We start from the raw sequence: 19,415 nt of genomic DNA on the forward strand, positions 1-19,415 counted from the left end.
GTAAGGATACTTCCAACAGGAGGTCTGCCACCTCCTTCACAGTCCAGAGCACAGACAGCTCGGTGACTTTTTCAACACATTAATGAATTCCAGGTCCCATATCTTGAATAAATTGGATCGTAAAGATTTAGGCGGTAGAGTAAATAAAATTTTATAACAAAATTACAGTGAAAAACCATACCAACTGTAACTGAATCAAATGGGAAGACGAATGAACCGACACAACCCTCGTTTCCTCCTTTTGTCTAACTTCCTACACATCCTCCAGACCCTTCTGCTGGGCTGCAGAACCCAGGTCTGCTCTGCAATGGACACAGGGGTCCCGCAACAAGTCGGGGTCCGGCTGATGTATTCGTTAGAGCCCGAAGGTCCCACCAGCAACTTACCAGGAAGCGGACATCATCAAAGCCGTTCAAAAGCAGCTTACTCTCGTATTGCTGCAGGCCGATGGACTCCAGCCACTCCCCGACACTCTGCTCCAGCATCCGCGAACCTGACGAGAGAGGAATCGGCAGACGCTTGAAAAGGGAAAAACCGTTAAGGCGGTAGCAGCGGCACTCTGAGGAAGACAGATGGCATTGCCACATCATAGTCATTACCATAAAGAAACTCAAAAAATTATGCTCAGAGTACAATAAATCAGCTGGCAGACAATTCCGCTGGTGTGCACAGAGCATGGACAACAAGCTTCCAGCGCCTCCACGGGCTCCGGGTTTAATTTGTATCCCAGTTAGCACTCAGAAAACAAAACACCTTGCCCCAGCAAACTGTTTAAGAAGCGCTCCCGGGACCATGGCATCACATGCACTGCTCGCAGGGCTCGGGCGAGTTTCTTGCCAGGCAAACACACGAAGCCCAACCCCATGGGGATGCCGATCCAGTGCTTGGCTCATCGGAAGGGGGCGGGAGGAGGGCAGGAAACTTTCCCCCAAGGCATTCGCAGCCAGCCGCAGGTGCGAGGGAACGGAGGGAACGGAGTGGAGCCGCTCACAGCCACGCAGCGCCGTGCAGGTCCGCTCGTCCATGCGACTCCGGATGCACTACGCTGCCCAGCAGGCCAGCAGGGAGGGCCAAGCGCGCTGGAGGCACAAAGCAGCTAGAGAGAAAGTACATCTTCATGCAGCTGAGACACAGAACAGACACGACGGACTTTGAGAAAAGCAGCAGAAGCCAGACTAGAGCAGCTGTCCACAGGAAGACATGCAAGACAAAGAAAGCACACAAACTGCAGCAGAAGATAAGAAGGGCTTATACTTTTTTTCCCCAAGCAGTCCTGAAAGAGGCAAACCATGGTAAGGGCTTTTTCTCTCCGTTACTGCGTTACGAGGAGCAGAGGGGTGAGCGACCCTGAGCACGAGCCTGAGAGTCCTGGCACCGCCATGTTACCACCTATCCGACACGGGGCATTGCAGCACGCGGCTCCGACCGCGCTGGCTGGCAGCACCGGAGAGCCTAACTACAGCGCTGCGCTGGCTGACAGCAAGAGAGACAGAGGAATCAGAATGGGTTTTACACAATGCATTCAGTCCTGCCAGGTGCTTGGTGCACGCTTGTATTTGCCCTTCCTTCATTTTCTTCAGCTAAGTGCAGCTGCTGCATCCCAGCCCCTGACTCAAACAGGCAGCAGCTCTGGAGAACGAGGCATTTTAGTTCCTTGCTTCCAAAGCACGTCAAAACAAAACGAGACCAAACGCAAGCACACCCTCTCCTCTTCCAGCAGCAGCGCAAGTCAGAGACATGCCCCGGCACCTCCTCTCAGCCTCTGATAAATGAGATTGTTCCCAACACCCTACAGAAGCTGTGCAGACAAGCTCTCCTTCCCTCACCCCTGGGAAGGGAGTCCAGGGACTTGTTCCTCTCCTCTAGAGGAGCTCGAGATATGACAAGAAAAGTTCAGAGATCTCCTTTTCACCAGGGCATTTGCTATGCAAGACAGGCTGAAATTTTCAGGCTGCTTAGCACATCTGTGTTTCAAGGGTATACGCAAATAAAAAGATGATCAGGAGAAAAACAGGTTTGCTTTCTTTGAACCTTCAGGTCACCTGAAGCTGTTGGGCACCTTCCAAGCCATCCTTCCACCCCCACCCACTGCAATGGCTGCACACCGCAGAGCTCACGGTCTCGTCTGGAAATTCTTGGGGAAAGGGATCCTGCTGCTCTGGTCCTCGGGAGCGCTCCTCTGCCAGGCGAGCCGCGCTCGGCGAGTTCGGGAGAGCCGGCCGGTCTTTCTAGCGCACGCTGCGGCGCGAGCAACGCAGAGATCACAAAAGGTTTCCGTCTCCCTCCCCTCACACAGCCTGTGCAGAAGGGCAGCATCTAAACCTGGAATTTATGCAACAAGCTCCGGCTCGCCCGGGGTCTCCATCCTTCCCTCCCATCGATCCTCCGCGGTCCGCGAGCAGCCAGGCAGCCGCGTCCCTTCCCCGGCAATCGCGCGTCCTTGCAGCGAGCCGCAGCGGCGGGCTTTGTCTGAAGGCAGCGAGCTCCACGCTTGCCGTTCCACTCTCAGTCCTGTCTCCTGCTCTCGCATTGCCTGTCCCTCCCTTCTCTTCATCCTCTTACCCCTCCCAGCTTTTCCATCCGCTGCACGAGCAGCGAGCAGCCCTCGCAGCAGAAGCTGCAGGAGAGGGGAGGGAGACAGCAGCTTTATAACTCTCTAGTGGAAATTACTGACTTCTCAATATTTACTCAGTGATGGACTACACAGCTCGGGTTTTCAAAAAAAAAAATGATGTTACAGGTCTGCTTTGACAGTTCAAAGTGATTTGTGGCTGGCTCAGAATTAATTTGTTGAGAGAGAGGTGAGGAAACTGCTTGCTGCCTACTACAGCATTTCTGGAAGCAGTTGGGGTATTGGCAGGGGGAATGAAACCACAGCACTTCCTTCCTCTGAGCTCCTGAATTTGCTTTAAAAAAATTATTTACTCTACTCAGCCTCTTGTACACTCATAAATGTATTTCTGCTTTTAAAGGGGAAAACCCTCAGTGACACCAAGTGCAGGTTTTCTGGTTTAAAAATCACTTCGAAACAAGGCAAAACAAACAGGGATATTTGGAGGGGAATGGAGGGGTTAATATTAAAAAGAAAAAGAAGAAAATAGATGCCTGAAACATCCCAGACTGAAACAGAAAAGTCCAAGATATTTGCATGTTACGAGGATGACACAGGAGCGCACGAATGCCAGTCACTGTGCCGCCCAGCAAGAGCTGGACCCCAACTTCTGATTAAATAAACTCCTAATTCTCAGCCAGGTCAGCTCCATCCTTCTCCCTGTGCTCCAAATTTTAGGAATCCTACCTTTAAAAGGTCTCAGGGTGGGGGGCAGCTGACAGAGCGTAGTTAGAAACAATTACAGTATTTAAAAGTTGCAGAAAAAGCGAGCCAAGCAATTCAGTTCTTCCTGCAAGGTTTTTCAGGTAACATAGCATACCCCAAAGAAAACAGAAAAGGGACAGGGCCACCTCGGCCCTGTTACAGTAATGACCCTTAATGCCATGATTGAGCCTGTCTGGAGGAAGGAATAGGCACGGCACGCCTGACAGCCAGCATCACCCTGTTTGCTCTTGGTGGCTGAGAGCAGTTCAGCACAACCTGGCGTGGCCTGAAGACACACGACTGAGCTTTCCCAGGAAGAAAAAAACTGCATGTCTAAGCAAGCGTTGATGAAAGCATGGTCCGTACACAAAGAAAGCATGCAAAAGCAGCAAATCAGGCATTTGTTGCCACAGCTGGGGCTGATCATCAGGTGGAAGTCCTTAAACCCACAGAGGGGGGGCTGTAAGCTCAGGCAATGCATTAGGCAAGATGGATGGGCCAGGAGAATGTAGTCATTAACGCCATCAGATGCAAGAAATAGAGCCAGCACCTAACTTTACTGGAACTAAAATCAATTAACCAAATGCAGATTGCTAACAAATTTCTTCCTCTTTAGCCCAGCAGAACACCAGGCAGGTTTCTCACGTCTCAAGTCAACGGCAGAGTTAACTCACCGAGCCCCAAATGCATTTGCTGTCCAGCGCAGCATGCCTCCTGCCTGCATCAGCCTGATTTATCGAGCACAGCCCATCCATCTCCTCAGTTTTGGGGAGAGAAACGCCACCTGACAAATCGCTGTAAGGCAGCGAGCAAGGCACAGGTTTTTTTCCAAGCCAGCAGCGAGGTGAGAAGCTGCAGGGCAGCGGGGCTGAGCTGTGCTCCCCTGCCCCTCTGACCCGCATCTGGAAGGGAGGACTGATGAGAAGTAGGTTGCTGGAGAAAAATGCACGTGTGACAGCAAAACAGGCCTGCACAGATAGACTGAATACAAACATCTATTCCCAAGCCAAAAAAAACCACTCTAAGGCAAGGCCCAGGTGGGATCCAGTATCCTTTAGGAGATGGGGCTCCTCGATCCTTCCTCATCCCAAAAGCACTCACCAGCACAGGTCTGTGACAGACCCCTTTTCTTCTCACCTCTGCCACCCCACCCTCAGGATTCAGTCAGAGACAGCCATCCGAAAGACTGCCTTACGAGCTCTACCAAGAAATCAGAGGCTGACGCCGTTGGCCAAGTGCATTGGGTTTACATGGCAAGGTTTTGGTGGGGGGCTGCAGGGGAGGCCTCCGTGAGACGAGGCCAGAAGCTGCCCCGTGTCAGCGGCTGAGCTCACTGGGCCTGTTCAGCCTGGAGAAGAGGAGGCTGAGGGGGGACCTCATCGTGGTCTACAGCTTCCTCGTGAGGGGGAGTGGAGAGGCAGGGGACCTGTTCTCCGTTGTCACCAGTGACAGGACCTGCAGGAACGGTGTCAAGCTGAGGCAGGGGAAGTTCAGGCTGGACATCAGGAAGAGGTTCTTCACCAAGAGGGTGGTCGCACACTGGAACAGGCTCCCCAGGGAAGGAGTCACTGCGCCAAGCCTGTCTGAATTTAAGAAGAGACTGGACTGTGCACTTAGGCACGTGGCCTAAACTTTTGGGCAGACCTGTGCGGTGCCAGGAGTTGGACTCGATGATCCTTATGGGTCCCTTCCAACTCGGGATATTCTATGATTCTATGAACTGCAAGGGCCCCAAAATAGCCCAGCTATTCGCCCAAAACTGCGAGGGACATCTGGGGCACAGGAGGGGCCTGGGCTTGTTCCAACAGGACCCCAAGGGTCCCCACTCTCCCTAAACCCAAGCCAGTTGTATGCAGTAACACCCTGTATATATGGATTCCAAACATACTGAGCTCCGCAGCAGCTGCCACTCAAGGACTTTAACCTCTACAGGCAAATGAGCAACCCCAGGCACAAAACTAGAGTTGGGAGCCCCAGTACCCTCAAAGCCCACCCAGAGTTGGGGATGAGAGCACGTTTGGAAAGTTCCCTGTTTGTGATGTGATCTGAACCCTTCAAACAGCCCTACCAAACTCCTGAGCGGCAAAAGCCAAACTGCTAAAAGCCACGTGTCAGGGTGCCCGCAGCCCAGGAGGCACTTTGTCCTCGAGTGAGGGGCTGGCATAGCATTTTCCATGTTCCAGCTGACCACGTTTGTAAATAAGTAGAAAAAAAGAGAAGCTGGGAACATGCACAGCAGCTGGTCTGTGTCAGGGAGCCCACCCCAAGCGGAAGGCAGCACAGGCAGCAGGAAAACGTGCTGCTCGAGGCTCTGCCTGCTTCCAGAGACAGGTGTCCATTTTGCTGAAAACTCCCTGCACAACAGCAGCTTTTGCAGAAGTGAAAGCTCCTCCTCTCCCCTCCATGTCAGACCTCTCCCCTAATGATAGCGATCAATCACACGCGCTGCTACAGCTACAGCCCAGCTCGGGGAGGGGAGGGCCTGTCAGAAAGCAGGATGCGAAAGGGCTGCCGTTGGATTAGACCAAAAAACACACGCTGCTTTGCATCCCCCAGCAAAGCCCTTCGGCCCTAGGAAACACAAGCCCTAATCAGTACACAGCGTGTAGGGCAGGCACAGGTTAACCCCCCGGTGGGAACTGGCAGGGGGTTCCTCCTCACCAAAGCAAAAGCCCCAGTGACAAATGGATACGAGACACGCTTTATTATGGCAGGCAGGAGCCGTGTGCGCAGACGCGTATTAGCATCTCATCAATGGGAGACGCTGCCCACTCGGAGCAGTTTGGAGGTGAAGGATTTAAAAGGACAGAATTGTTTAAAAGGACAGAATTCCTCGCGGTGGCAGCCCTCCAGCGTCCTCCATCACACCGCAGTAAAGACAAACAAGCTCCTGAGGTCTGCTTTTGTCCTGGCTCCTGATTAAAGGCAGAGGAGGGAATTCACGATTCAAGCAGGGGAGGAAGCACCTCTGTCGCAAGCAGCCTCGTTTAGTGAATATCGATACCTACAGCTGTGCTTGGGAAAAGCCTAGCATCGCCGAAATTTAGGAGCGGGGCAGATTAACCACATCCAAAGGGCTCGGCCACCGCGCCACCCGTGCCGACCTGCAACTGGCAATCCCCGGTCCTGCTCCCAGCACAGCTGCTGCCCCACCAGGAGTGACGGGGGACAAAGATCCCCCAGAGAGGCCCAAGGGACATCGGGAGAAGGCTGTGTCCCCAGAGGGGCAGGATGCTTCCCGGCTGTTCAGATGGTGGCACCAAGCCAGTGGCCCAGAGGACAGGTCTGCCACAGCCGAACTGCTCTCGCCACCAGAAAGCATTTCCTCCGATACCATTTTCAAGACATTTAGATTTTCTGAAACCCTTGAGCAGTACATGATATTTAGTCACCTTCAGTCCCCAGACGGCAGGGTTCACCAGCATCCATTTAATCAAGCTCTGTACCCCATGTCTCCCTACAAACAGCCCCGTTTCCAAAGGCTCAATTAAAGCCAAGCAATTATCTCCTCCTTTGAAGGCCAGGACTCGGCTCCATCCAGAGACAACGCACCCGCAGCTCTGCCTGCAGCAGCAGAAAGGGCAGGTTTGTTAACAAACTGCTGGTTTCCCAGCTGAAGCTGCATCTCGGGAAGAGAAGAATTTCAATAAGCCTCCCGAGCAGCTCGGTAATGCAGAAGCGTGGAGACAGGCGGCTGGGGAAGAGGCAGGCTGTTCCCCTGGTCTGTGCAGGGGATGGAGACACTTCTAGGGACACGTGCGCTGATACCAAAGCCTCCTTCCTCTCTCAGCTTCACCTCCCCTTCACGTGCACTTTCCTCAAAAGAAGGAACAAAAAAAGTGTAGAAAAAGGTTTTGGACACTTTCTGTGAAAGCTGGCAGAACTGCAAAAGGATCTTGTCTGATCCTGTGAGCAGAGCCAGGACGTGCAATTAGGTCACCCTAGGAGCAGCAGCAGAAGGTACTTTAACAGACTGGGATCCGACTGCTGCTCTGGGCTGGATGCTGAACACAGACTCAGCACAGGCGGCTCTATTCCCCATACCCCAGCCTCTTCTACTTAAAACGCTTTCATTTTCATAACTGTTGTAACCCAGGATCATCTCCCGCCGCTCTGATGCTGCATTGCGGAGACAAGAGTTATAACAGTTGCAAGCATGGCTGGAGGACATTGCTCTGTTGTTTGAGGAAAATCAATGCACTAAATGACACCGGGATTCCTCCTTCACCTTGTCTTATGGAAATTTGAAGAAGCAAAGACAAAATGCACAGCTAAATCATCGCAATACAATTAACAAAACTACGTACTTCAAGGTCATGGAAGCACCCAGGTAAAATATACAGGGGAAAAATGCGATGAGTTTTATCTGATGTGAAGCCATGATAGGGCATCCAGAGTCTTACAGGTGAAAAATTTATAAATGTTAAAAATATTCTGGAAGCCACCATTTTTGGGTTGCAGAAAAACAGGGGCTTTGCTGGAGAAATCTCTGCAGCGCTCCTGCTGCTCTGGCCTGTTTGGGAGAGGCTGGGTGGCAGAGGCAGCTCTTTGCACCTCATCCTGCAGCAGCCGAACTAAAACCTGGCACTCCATAAGCTCCAGCTGAGACAACGTGCACAAGAACACACAGATGTAAAGAATAAAAAAAGGCTTGTCTCAATGATAGGGCTGCAGAGACAAAATAGGGGTAGGGGGAGCCTGGCCAGAGCTGGAAACTGACCCCAAAGGCCAGGTTAATGCCAATTAAAGGCTGGTTTTGCTTCCCTCTGTGCTGACTTAAGACCAGAAGACCATTCAGGAGACTGGAATCAGGCTATTTTTTCATCTCCTAATCCAACACACAAAATTGTGCCACGGAACTGTACAGATGACAGGCCTCGCAAGGGCTAATTTTAGTCCTTCCCCGGAGCAAACCTCCCAGGCTGGAGCACCCGCGTCCTCTCCCCAGCCCTCCACGGGAGGCAGGGCGAGCACTGGAGGGCCTGGGCAAGACTCCACACCCCACACAGGCTTTCTGCTCCAGCACTCTGGTCCCCCAGAAACATCCCCTAAGCAGGTGACACTGCTGAAAAGCCAGGAGACCCGCACCTCGTGGCCAAACGCCACATCACGCCGCTGACAGAGCAGGGCTATGGATTTAAAAGCCACCTGGAGGAGAAGAAAACCACCCAAGAGGCACTAAAAGCTTGAGACCGAAGCGTCAAGTGAGACATCCCAAAGGCAAGGGATGCCTCCTCGCCCTGCCCAGAGCACACCAACGTCACCTCCAAGCCTGCACTTCCCCATCAGCCGCTGTCTTACCCAGGGAAAACGGCCCCAAGCGGGCTGGCAGAGCAGCTTTACCTCCAACCATGCCCAGGAGCAAACACACAGCCTGGACCGGTGAACTCCCCTGGATATAGTGGGGTGTTGGAAGATGAAACGCTCCTTTCCTTTTCATTTGGCCTGAACAGGGAAGGAACATCCTGAAGAAAGGGAAGACAACTCCTCCACCTGGGAGGTGGTTTGGGACACTATGAACAACCCACACCACAGATCCGAGACACTGAAATACCCTAAATGCTGCTGCAGATCTTGTATCAGAGCGACTACACATTTTTCAAATCTAAATACGAAATCCCCATCCCAGCCTCCCAGGACCAAAAGGATTTAAGGAACAAAATACGGGAGCGTGGAGAGCTATGAGGAGGTTCTGCTCGTATCTGAAGGGACAGATCCACACTTACATAGCCAAAAGAGGCAGAGAAAAGAGCATCTTGCTGGTGCATTATGCATTTGAAACAAAAGCGAGATTGTTGTGGGGATTGTGAGACCAGCTGGAAGACAAACACGCAGCAGCTCTGTTTCAGACTGACTGCTTACAGAACGTTTTGTTGTTATCCACCAGAGAAGAACAGAAAACTCGAGACAAACGTATTTTAAAAGGCAGGAGAGAAGCGTAAGCAATCAGTTTGACTTTCTTAGAGGCTATGTTAAGAACAACAGCAATTGTAGGAGCTCAGAGATCAGTAGAGCTTTCTATCCCTAGGACACTGGCTGGAGTCCTTCCACCACCTTTCAGCTAAGCTGCAAAATAATTTTTTTTCCCATGTGCAGAAAAACCTGATCTTCATCTTCCTCCTCCACACCCAGCAAACACCAGTGGTGAAGCGTGAAGTATCAGAGCACCCTGGTTACTGGGCTGTGGGAGGGGGGCGATGAGCCAGCCACTGGAGCCGGATTTTACTCCTGCAGGAGAGCACAAGAGGTGTCCCAGACCACTCACACCAGCCAGCACCTCTCACCTCAAGGGAAGGGTTGTAAGCAGGCACTGCAGGTGTTGGAAGCCACCGATGAAAGCTCCACGATTCTCATCGATAATCTTTGTTTCGAGTTATTCAAAGATGCAAAAACACCACCTCAAAACGTATCGTACCCTAAGCAGTAATACCAAGCCCCCAAATTTTAAACAGCCACTTCCAACAAGAAACAGGACCCCCTGTACACACACATGCAGACACTGGGGAGAATTAACGAAGAGCAGGTGAGCAGGGGCCCCCTTCCCCATCAGGCAGGGGGTGCCAGCTGTAATGCTCCTCACCCAGCCCAAAAGCCAGCCAGGTGGGAAGGACAACCACGGTATAAAAAATTAATCCACCCAGTGGAGCATCGAATTCAGCTTGCTGGTAGCGGTGTTGAATGTTATACTGGGAAAAAGCGATCTGCTCGTCTGTGCCAGACCCTTCCTTTCCCCATTCTGGGTGCTAAAGCAGGAGCCAGCCCCCGGGGGGGCTCCGTGCAGCGACACACAGACACACGCACGCACACGAGCTGGGTTACGCTACCTGAGATCCTCTGCTGCTCCTGGGAGAAGTCAATGCCTTCGCCGATGGAGCTCATGATTTTCTCAATCTGAAAATAAAACAAGCACGTGCTGCATTACTGACAGAGCCGCAGGAAAAGGTAAAGGGAGCCCCGGGATTTCACTGCCACAGGACAGATCCAGGAAGTTAAGGTACCTCTGACCCAGAAAGGGAGCCCTTAACACCTTGCCTGGAAAAGTCTCCTCATGGGTGGATGACTCAGAAGGGATGCAGAGAGGCCGGGACTCTGCCGAGCCTTCCCTCCAACAGCCTGAAAATAATCAGCTCCACGAAACCCATCCCTCGGATAACAAACTTAGGGAGAAGGAAGGGATCCCCAAACCACTCAGCACCCTGCACGAACACGCAGCCCCTCCTTCACCAGCAGGCAAGCCGGAGAGACGCCGGTCGCTAACGCCTTCACTGCATGCAGGGCGAGCTGGGCTTCACCTCAGTCCTGGTCTTCTTGTTTGGTTTTAAAAGCACCACGTTCCCCAAACCCGTGTGTGCGCATCGCTGAGAGCAGAGGTGCTTAGAAAGAGTTTGAAAATAAATCAAGGATGCAGAAGCACCGTGGGGGCAAATGCCTTAACTGCCCAGGAGAGGGAGCTAAAGACAGTCCCATGCCCTGAGCTAAGCAGTTCACAGCCAAGGCAAACGTCACGCCATTACGAAATGGTACAAACTCTTTCTTGCCCGAGATGCTGCCTTTTCAAGTCCACTTTGGAGCTGGATATAAACGATCGCTTTTGCGACGACAAAAAAAAAAAACAACTTAAATTTGCAACTTTTATACAGCTAAAGAGATTTCCTTAAGTAACATGAGAAACTTGAAGAACAATCGTTGAGCAGAGTTTGTAAACAGAGATTTTGTCATGTAGTGCTGCAGAGGGAAAAGGGATGGTGACAATTGCTAGATTAACTCCGTTAAGATGGAAGACCGGATAAATTACAGCTCAGTAAGTCAATTTAGGATTTTCAATAGTTTAAGGTGCCATACAATTAAAGTCCGCTATTTTCCAGCCAGCAATAAGACCCTCAAGAGGCTCAGCTCTGGTTGCTTACCCCAGTCTTCAATATATAACCAAAAAGGGAAAAAAAAATAAAAGAAAAAGCCCCCAGTGAGATTCCCAAATAGAAACCTGCCAAGAAAACATTCCTGCGAGACACTTGAGAGTGGCTGCCGGTGAATGCAAAGCCGATGCACGGGCTGGCAACAGAGGAGGGGTGAAAAAAAACAGCAAATGAACTCTTACACAGCTTTTTCTCCCTGGTCTTTTAAGGACAGGCTGGGTGAGGAAGTCCAAGTTTTCCTGGACCTCGTCCCCCAGCTGCCTGTACAACCCCGGAGCCCGGGCGTGCTGCTTTGCTTGGTGCAGCTGCACAAACTCCCCAAAGCGCCCGGCCGGTGAGCAGAGCTCCTGGAAACGCTGCGAGGAGCTGGGGGCCTGACTTCCAGTCAAAATCAATGGGAGCTCAACGCTGAACTCCATTAAGGTTAGGGGTTTTTTTTTGGTGAAAGAAAAAACAGTCAGCTTTCAGACTCCTGCCAAGTCAGATCTCCAGTGAAGCCCTTCTCATGCGCAGGCAGCAGAGGCAGTTGGCTGTAACGTTTGGTTTCACCGGGGAGAAGGCATTCACGCCATCCATGCAAGAGTCATTAAAGGACGTGGATACTCTGCCCCTAGAAAAGCACAAGGGCAAGCACTGCTGCTGGGCCTGAAATAGAGTTAGAGTTAATGCCAGTTTACTGTGAGCTTTGAAGACCAGCCTGAAAAAAAAATAAATCAGAATTCGAACACGTAGGGAAGCGAGGCACGCTCAAGAATGATAAAAGCAGGGTTTTGAAGTCGCTGGGTGCGCGGCTCCTGCTGTCAGCACAGGGCAGAAGTGGGTTTTGGTCTTCTGCCCCCGAACACAGCCAGAACTTGAACGTGACTTTTGCTAAAACTGCCCGAGCAGCGCCGGGCTCTCCATCTGGGTGCTGGTCCTGGACAAAGGGCAGGTGCCGTCAAATGCTGGCACAAGGGTTAACGCAGCCACCAACAGAGCAGCAGGATGAGCGATCGGATCCCTTATTTCATAGGAGGGTAAAAATGACAACGGAGATTTGATGTGAGAGCCTGGAACATGAAGGCTTTTACTTACACAAGCCGAGTCGTTCAGAGCTTCCATCAAAAATTGCAAGCTGTTTGTACAAGAAAGGGGATTTTAAGCTCGAGTTTAAAAGGATGCATTAAAAAGAATGAGGCCAAGGCAAAAATACCCCCCATCTCAAGTGGACAAAAGCAGCTCCTAAATGACAAGCATAAAATCAAACACGGGCAGGGTGGTTCATTTTGCAACTGCTCACATCACTAGCCCTTTCTTCAGATAAAAATTACATGGCTAGTCATCGTGTCATCTGATCTCGCTATTTAGACTCAATGTGGCTGAATAAGGAAGCCCCAGAAATACAGCTTTGAGAACTGCAAGGAAAAAAAAAAAAAACACGCTTGTTTTTCAGCTAACCTAAGGCTCTTGAGTAAATCAGCAACTCTGCAGTATCGACAACCGAAGTGTGGGGTCAGCTAAACTGGAACTGGTTAAGAGGGAAAAAAAAATAATGAATTTCAAGTCTGCCCTGCGATGCAGAGTTTTTCTCCTACCACAATTAAGCCTTTTAACTCTTTTCATCCTTCGGAGGCATTTGTGGCAGTCACCTTCACTCCGCCAGCCCCGCTCCTCTCCAAGACCTCAGCTTTAAAGAACTTTACCATTTCTCTTTGCGATGCAGCCTGAATGAAGCACAGGGGCTGCAGCAGCTTCTGCTCGACAGACAGCAGCAGGTAACTGAAAATCGTTAGCTGCCTCGTGTTTCTCTGCAAAGGTTATGGACTGAAACCCAGAGGTAGCCCAAGTCTCCCAATGCACATTTGTTGCCAGCCTGCTTTCCTTGCTTTTGCTCCAACAAAGCAGCAAATGCTCCCCAGCAAAGCCTTCAAGGTGCCCTGATGTGCCACGGTCCATAACGGCCGGGCAATACCGGAAGAAAATCTGGGGGTGGTGCAAAACAAACCTCGTCTCCAAATAAGACCAATGGCTTTCGTAACGATGCCTTTATTTGTTCTTTATAGGCAAGCACCGAGCCTGAGCTGCAGCAGGACTTCTGGGATAAGGATTTCTGGGATGCTGCCACAACCCCGAAAGCTCGCCGCCGAATTTGGGTCTTAAGGTCAATCCAGTTCAAGCTCCAGGAGTTTGAGGACATTAAGCTGTGCAGATTTATGTCAATTAACTTCATTACGAGATGAATACTCCAGGCTGGAGCCACTCTTGTGCCTACTGTCTGGGATCTTTATCTGGAAGGCGTTCACTCCGGTGGCTCTGGAAGCCCTGGAGGTTCTTCGGTCTGGGGATCATTTGGAGCAAGCAGCGCTCGGGTCCAGCCAAGCCTCTCCTACCAGTCACCAAGAGGGAAGAAATAGGTGGGAGGAAGGAGGAGAGGAGGGAGAAGAGCATTTGTTCAGGCAGCCCCGGCCCCCTCGGGCTGTCTCCCAGCAACAGAAGCAAAGTGCTTTGCAGGTCTCTTACGCTGTGCTGCCGCCGAGCCCTGGAGACATGCGGGGACCGCTGCCGGCGCTGCTGGGGAAGGCAAAGAGCACGTTTGGGGCAGATTCACACCCGTGTTCGCAGCCCCTCGTCGGTCAGAGCTATCGCTGGGTGCTCTTTGGCACGAGGCAGCTAAGCTCCTTCCATCAGCTGCTCGTTCCAAGAAATCCCCTTTATTTCCCAGGATTTACAGCAGGAGAGCCAGCATTCCTCCCTCCGCCACCACGCTCCATCCTTGGATTCCCTCCTGCACCCTTGCCAGTTGCCATTCTCCTCTTCCACAGCGCAGGAAGGACAAGAGAAAGCTTTAAGCTGACTTTAGGGACGGTCAGCCCCACTGCGTGTTGCCACAGGGAGCGAGCGCCCGCAGCACCCCGGCTCCAGGGAGGGCAGCGCAGGCCAGGAGGACTCTCCCCACCTTCCCGCTTCCTCCCGACACAGCCAGGAGCTTCCCAAGGACAATTCTCTCCCATGCACACACGGAACAGGTGCCCGAATGCCGCAGACAAGAGGACAACGCGAATCCAGACCGAGCCCTGCTCTGAGCGGGCAGCCTGGATGAACTCCCCTGCAGCAGGGCAGGTCGCCGCGGTCTGACGCCGTGACAAGTTTGCTTCCTTCCTTGCTTGCAGGTCTTTTCCATAGCTGGATTCAAAGCGCAGATGACCGCTGGGTGCCAGGCCAAGCTCACTTGGTTGGGTCGCGCCGCCCCGCGCTGAGAGGAGAGGGCCGCGCTGCTTTCTGGGCTCGGTCCCCAGCACTGACAGCTCCGCGCTCAAAGCGCGGCGGTGACGACTTGCAGGTGCTTCTGAGGCACTCAAAACACCCACGAGCTTTTCCTCAAAAGCAGGGGATTGCCTTGCGCTACGTAAAACTGAATGGCAATGAAACAATCACCCGAAGGATTACCTTTCACGCTCATCCTTTGCTAAACACGGGCTCCAGCTGGCAGCAGCCAGAACCGCGCCACAATTAGCACACAGGGAAGTCCTGCTTCCCCCCATCACCCTCCACAAAAAACAACACTCTCCCGGGTCACCTGCCAGCCCAAACACCAGCTTGAGGCCGATCGGTTTGTCCTAGGTGGCAAGAGCTTGCAAAGAGATGAGAACAGGGGAGGGACACAAATCCAAAGTCGACTTGTAAAGCATCCCCGACCTCCACAACCAGTCCTCAGCTGCACTCCGTGGCACTAGAACGGGGATGGAAGAGAAGATACCTTGAAAATAGCACATACTACCGTTGTTTTAGGCTGTTCTTTCCCAGTGGTTAATTATTAAAATACAAAAATACCGTGTTTAAATATAGCGCTGCAGCCCAGACGTAGTTTGAGCCTGAACACTCAGTTCCGATTTGTTTTGGCTTAACCTGCTTTTTTCCACTGAAGCACCACACATCCGTCCCTGAACAGGTTGGATAGTTTTCTCTTCCTCCATTCTTAAACATCCACAGAAATAAAACCACTGCATCCTTTTGCATCCTAAATTCATACAATCTCATCTGTTATTCCAAGAGGGGTGCAGCTGGATCCATGCTATAAAGGTATTTTGACCGGGAGCAGAAACCCTTCAACAAAAGGCAGCAAAAATATTGCAAAGCTGAAATCCTTTGGGAGAAAGGCTGCAAAAATGAAAGGGTCCTCCAGCAAGCCCCAAATCAAGGGGTGCAGAGGAAGGAGTTGCAGAGTGGTTACCAGCACCGAAGCTCACCGAGTTATTTTCACATTTGCCTAGGTTTTGCTGAAAAATAAAAATACCCCCCAAAAAAGGAGCTGGGTGCGGCCCAGAGTCATCCTGGGGCTGGGGAAGTGGTGAGCTCTTCAGGCAGGCAGGCAGGCAGCCACGAAAACATAGCAACTGGCAATTTACTCCCAAACAGAACTTTATCTTCAAACAAACCATCCCGAGCAACTGAGTTCTGATTAATGGAGGAAAAAGGCATTTGTTTGTAGGAGCCCACTAAGAGCCAAGCTGGATGCCGGTTTGTTCTCCTGGCAAGGCAGAGGACATTTTGACACAAGTCCTGCAAGGCAACTCCCCACCCCATAGCACTGGAGGCAGACGTGGGATGGTTTCAGATGCGAGCAAGACCCCAAAACGCCAACCCCAAATATCGCCTCCCTTCTGAACGCACCCTGCAGGGGCTGTCGGGCAGCCCTGGAGGGGAACAGGCTCCTGCAGGTGCACAGCCCCATCCTATATGATACCAAAGGCCTGGCACCCAGAGCTTTTGGGGCTCATTCTCCCAGGAGAGGCAGCGTGAGGGCTGGCACACGCGGCCCCCGGAGGCACGGCTCCGCAGCCAGCCCCGACACGCTTCATCTCCGCTCCCCTGCCCTTGACGGACGCGAAGCCGTGGGGTCCATGCTAATCTCTCCGTATTTTCCTTCACAGAGCCAGCGCTGAAGTTTGGAACCAGCGAGTCCATTGAGAGAGACAGAGGACGATTAACGAGTCCCGGGGTCTTTTATCACCGAAAGCAAAGCCAGCTTCACGCAGCACGAGCCGTCTGCATCCACTCATTTGCATGCAGGGAAAGGAAGCTCCATTCAGAAAGCACAAAATCGAGCAGCGCTCCGTTAGGGTGGCACTCGCCCCGGTTTGGGGGCATCTTTATGCCAGTGGAGCTTTCTGGAAGGGGCTAGGAAAAAAAAACAGACCTCCCGCAGAAAAGCCCTGGGATTTACCGTCACTGTAAGTGCAGGAGTTGTGTGCTCGGTCTCTGCACAGAGCATCGCTGATTCCCAAGGACACGTCAAGGTTGTCTTGGGAGAAGAAAAAAATAATACGTGTAGGCACAGCAGCATCTGGATAAGCAGACAGTGCCGAGAGCCCAGCTCTGCTGCCCCGCATGAGCAGAGCCCCCCCCCTCCCTCCATCCCCTCGGAGGGGGGTCAGAGCCTCCAGGTGCTGCTCCGCGGGTGAAAACCCCGCGCCTCCATCCCAAACTAAGCTCCACGCCAGGCTCCGAGCCCCACAAACAGCCACGTTTAAAGTCTGTAGGCTTCCTGAGGTCAGGGTTAGGAAGGCCAAGCCGAAGGGGAGGTTTGGGGACGTTAGCTGGAAGCGTGCCTAAGACAAAGCAGGCGATGCCAGCCAAGCTCTCCATGCAGCGCTCGCTTTCCAACACCTTCCTCACACTCCTTTGCAGGGAGCGTGTGTTTCAGGAGCCAAATATCACCGTTAAAATCCAGTTATGCCTCAGGACACAATGGAGAGCCCTTTTGATGCTTTCACCCTGGAAAAAACACAGCGTTTAGAGTTAACTCGGGGGCACTGGAGAAGAGCTCCAATGAAGTGCTTTCCCTTGAAATCGTGGTAACAACCTCAGGCTTGTTAAATCAGGTTTAAAACAGGTACGGAGGGAAGGAGACGGAACAGACCGCCTCCCTCTCCTGCTGCTGCAGGATCCCCGGTGCCGCCCGAACAGGGAACGTGTTACACCAAACAGAACATGATTTGTAGCTGGAGGTATGTCTTTACACGCACACCTACATAACACGCACACGTAACTACAGAAAATTACTTTGTCCTCCTTGAAGAGCTTTCAGCAGCTCACCCGAAGGTGACAGCAGCATCCCTACCTGGGCAAAACAGGGGCACCGCCCGCCGTGCCATCACAGAAGTGCCCAGTGCATCAGGGTTTGTCCTCAAAAATTCTGCCTGGTGCTCCCTGGCCTTCGCTTCCCTTCCGGGATATGATTTCTGGTACCACACACACCATTGCCCCACTCTTTCTGAGCTCTGCACATGAAAAGGGAAAACCCTGTGTGGGGTCAAGACCTTCTGCTTCCTCTGGGGCTCCTTCCCAAATTGGCAGCTTCAAGCCCCCAGCCCTGGTCACGAGGAAGATAAGCTACAGCACGCCTGCACAAATGGCAAAGAAATAGGAACACAGAGCAACAGAGTTATGCAGATAAAGGTCTATAATTAGATAAAAACACGCAGAAATAAATGGCCCACTATCTACCACGTGTACGGTATTAGTGCGTTATAATGACACCCTACAGCATAAGAATAATTAAGAATATATCAGGATTCCCATTATAAATCCTTATTATTAAGGGGTTCGTAACCTATTGTACAAATTCACCTAGGGCTAAAACTCAGCGGATCAGACAGCAGCACCAGCAGCGTGTTTTATTCTTGAAAGCTACTCAAAGTTGGGTTTAAGGGTTATCAGTATTTTAAATTTCTGCAATTCCGAGCAAGTGTCAGGGGTTAAGACTTCATTATTTCTAAGCTTCTACACCTGACGGATGGGGCATATTGGGTTTAAGATTATAAAAACCAGACAGGCTGCTTCTACAGTTTAAAAACCCCTCTGAGTACAACAAACACACCCCCAATTACAAAGTGATCGGCCTCGCTACAGCCTAATGGATTTGCTACAAAAGACACGGGAGAAAGAATCAGGATTCGTTAGGTCCATGGACAATGCTGGGGAAGCACTGAACACCTTCACCCGATGCTTCTGCTTTGTACCAATACTGCAGCAAAGCGGAAATACAATGAAATTAAGATTAACCCCAAGCTGTGCAGTGGGCTGAAAGGAGGCGATCCTGCCTGCACACAAAGCCCAGCTCCCGGATATCTCAGCACTGCTGGCAGCGTGTGTCAGGCACTCACGGGGTGGCTCCAGCTGAACACGAGACCCTGCTGGACGTCTCCAAGCGTCCTAGGGGTTTGCCAGTAAACAAGGGCACGTTGTTTTGGGGTTGCTGGGAGCAAAAAAAAGAAAGCAGAGCTCTTTAATGGAGATCTCAGACTTTCTTTTTTAATTGCTGACTTGTGAAATCATCTCTCAGGGGATTCAGCGGGTGATCTGGAGGGGATGGAGGAGGTCAGGACGGAGCAAATGAGTCCAGCAGCAGTGGCACAACGGTGCTGAACACCAGCACCCGGAGCAGGAGGGACAAGCAGAATGAAAAACCAGCTCTAAGTAGCCTTGGTGAGCTTCCCAAAATTAATACCCACTTCATTTACACCACAAATCCCCCAAATGGCAGCAGCATCTCTTTGCCGACGCTTTGTCTTTTCCAGGCTTCTGGGAGCAGCGGTAATCGCTCCAGACCGACTCCTCTTGCTTCTCATTTCGAGTTGAGGAAACACATGGTGAAAAGGTGCCCAGCCAGCCTTCCCCAGCAGCGACACCGACGTGAAGCCCACTACACCTGACGTGCTCCTTCGCCTTCGTTAGCTGCATCTCTAAGCTCTCGCCGCTCCTCCAGCCTGCGGCTCGGTAAAGCAAGGCACGGCGAGTGCCCAGCACCACGCGCTGAGCTGGCTGCAGCCTCCGAACATTTTGCAGATCCACAATAATTGCAGCTTGGCGTGACAACAGCACGGATAACAATAGAGGGGTCAAACCCAACAGACAGAAACGCAGATTTGTGAAAAGCTGACACGCCACAGGCTCGAAATACCACTGTGATTAGGACACTCGCAGGCAGGCCAGAAAGATCCTGCGTGCAGACTTTGATCTGGGAGACAATACAACAGGTGCTGCTTTAACGCGCAGTTAGGTCCTGCCTGCTCCGCTGTTTGTCCTGCTGATGCAGAAGACAAATGATCTAAGGCATTCTCCACAGAGAGGTCTCCGGTTAATGGAGAACTGATATCATTAACTGATATTTCAGCCCTGAGTGTAGAAGCAAGGCTGCTCAG

General features: G+C 51.8%; 1 protein-coding gene across 12 annotated transcripts in view; it reads right to left on the reverse strand.

Annotated features, from left to right (window-relative positions):
- Nucleotides 1-19,415, reverse strand: part of ANKS1A (ankyrin repeat and sterile alpha motif domain containing 1A) — a 106,911-nt gene that overhangs the window by 28,388 nt on the left and 59,108 nt on the right. For all 12 annotated transcript variants that reach the window (XM_035569061.1, XM_035569059.1, XM_035569062.1 and 9 more), the window contains 2 exons: nucleotides 10,141-10,207; nucleotides 387-493 (listed from right to left, as the gene is read on the reverse strand). In XM_035569061.1, the coding sequence (XP_035424954.1) occupies nucleotides 387-493; nucleotides 10,141-10,207 (174 nt within the window). The remainder of the gene's footprint in view (nucleotides 1-386; nucleotides 494-10,140; nucleotides 10,208-19,415) is intronic.

This window comes from Cygnus atratus, chromosome 24 (genome assembly GCF_013377495.2).
Source record: "Cygnus atratus isolate AKBS03 ecotype Queensland, Australia chromosome 24, CAtr_DNAZoo_HiC_assembly, whole genome shotgun sequence".
Lineage (NCBI taxonomy): Eukaryota > Metazoa > Chordata > Aves > Anseriformes > Anatidae > Cygnus > Cygnus atratus.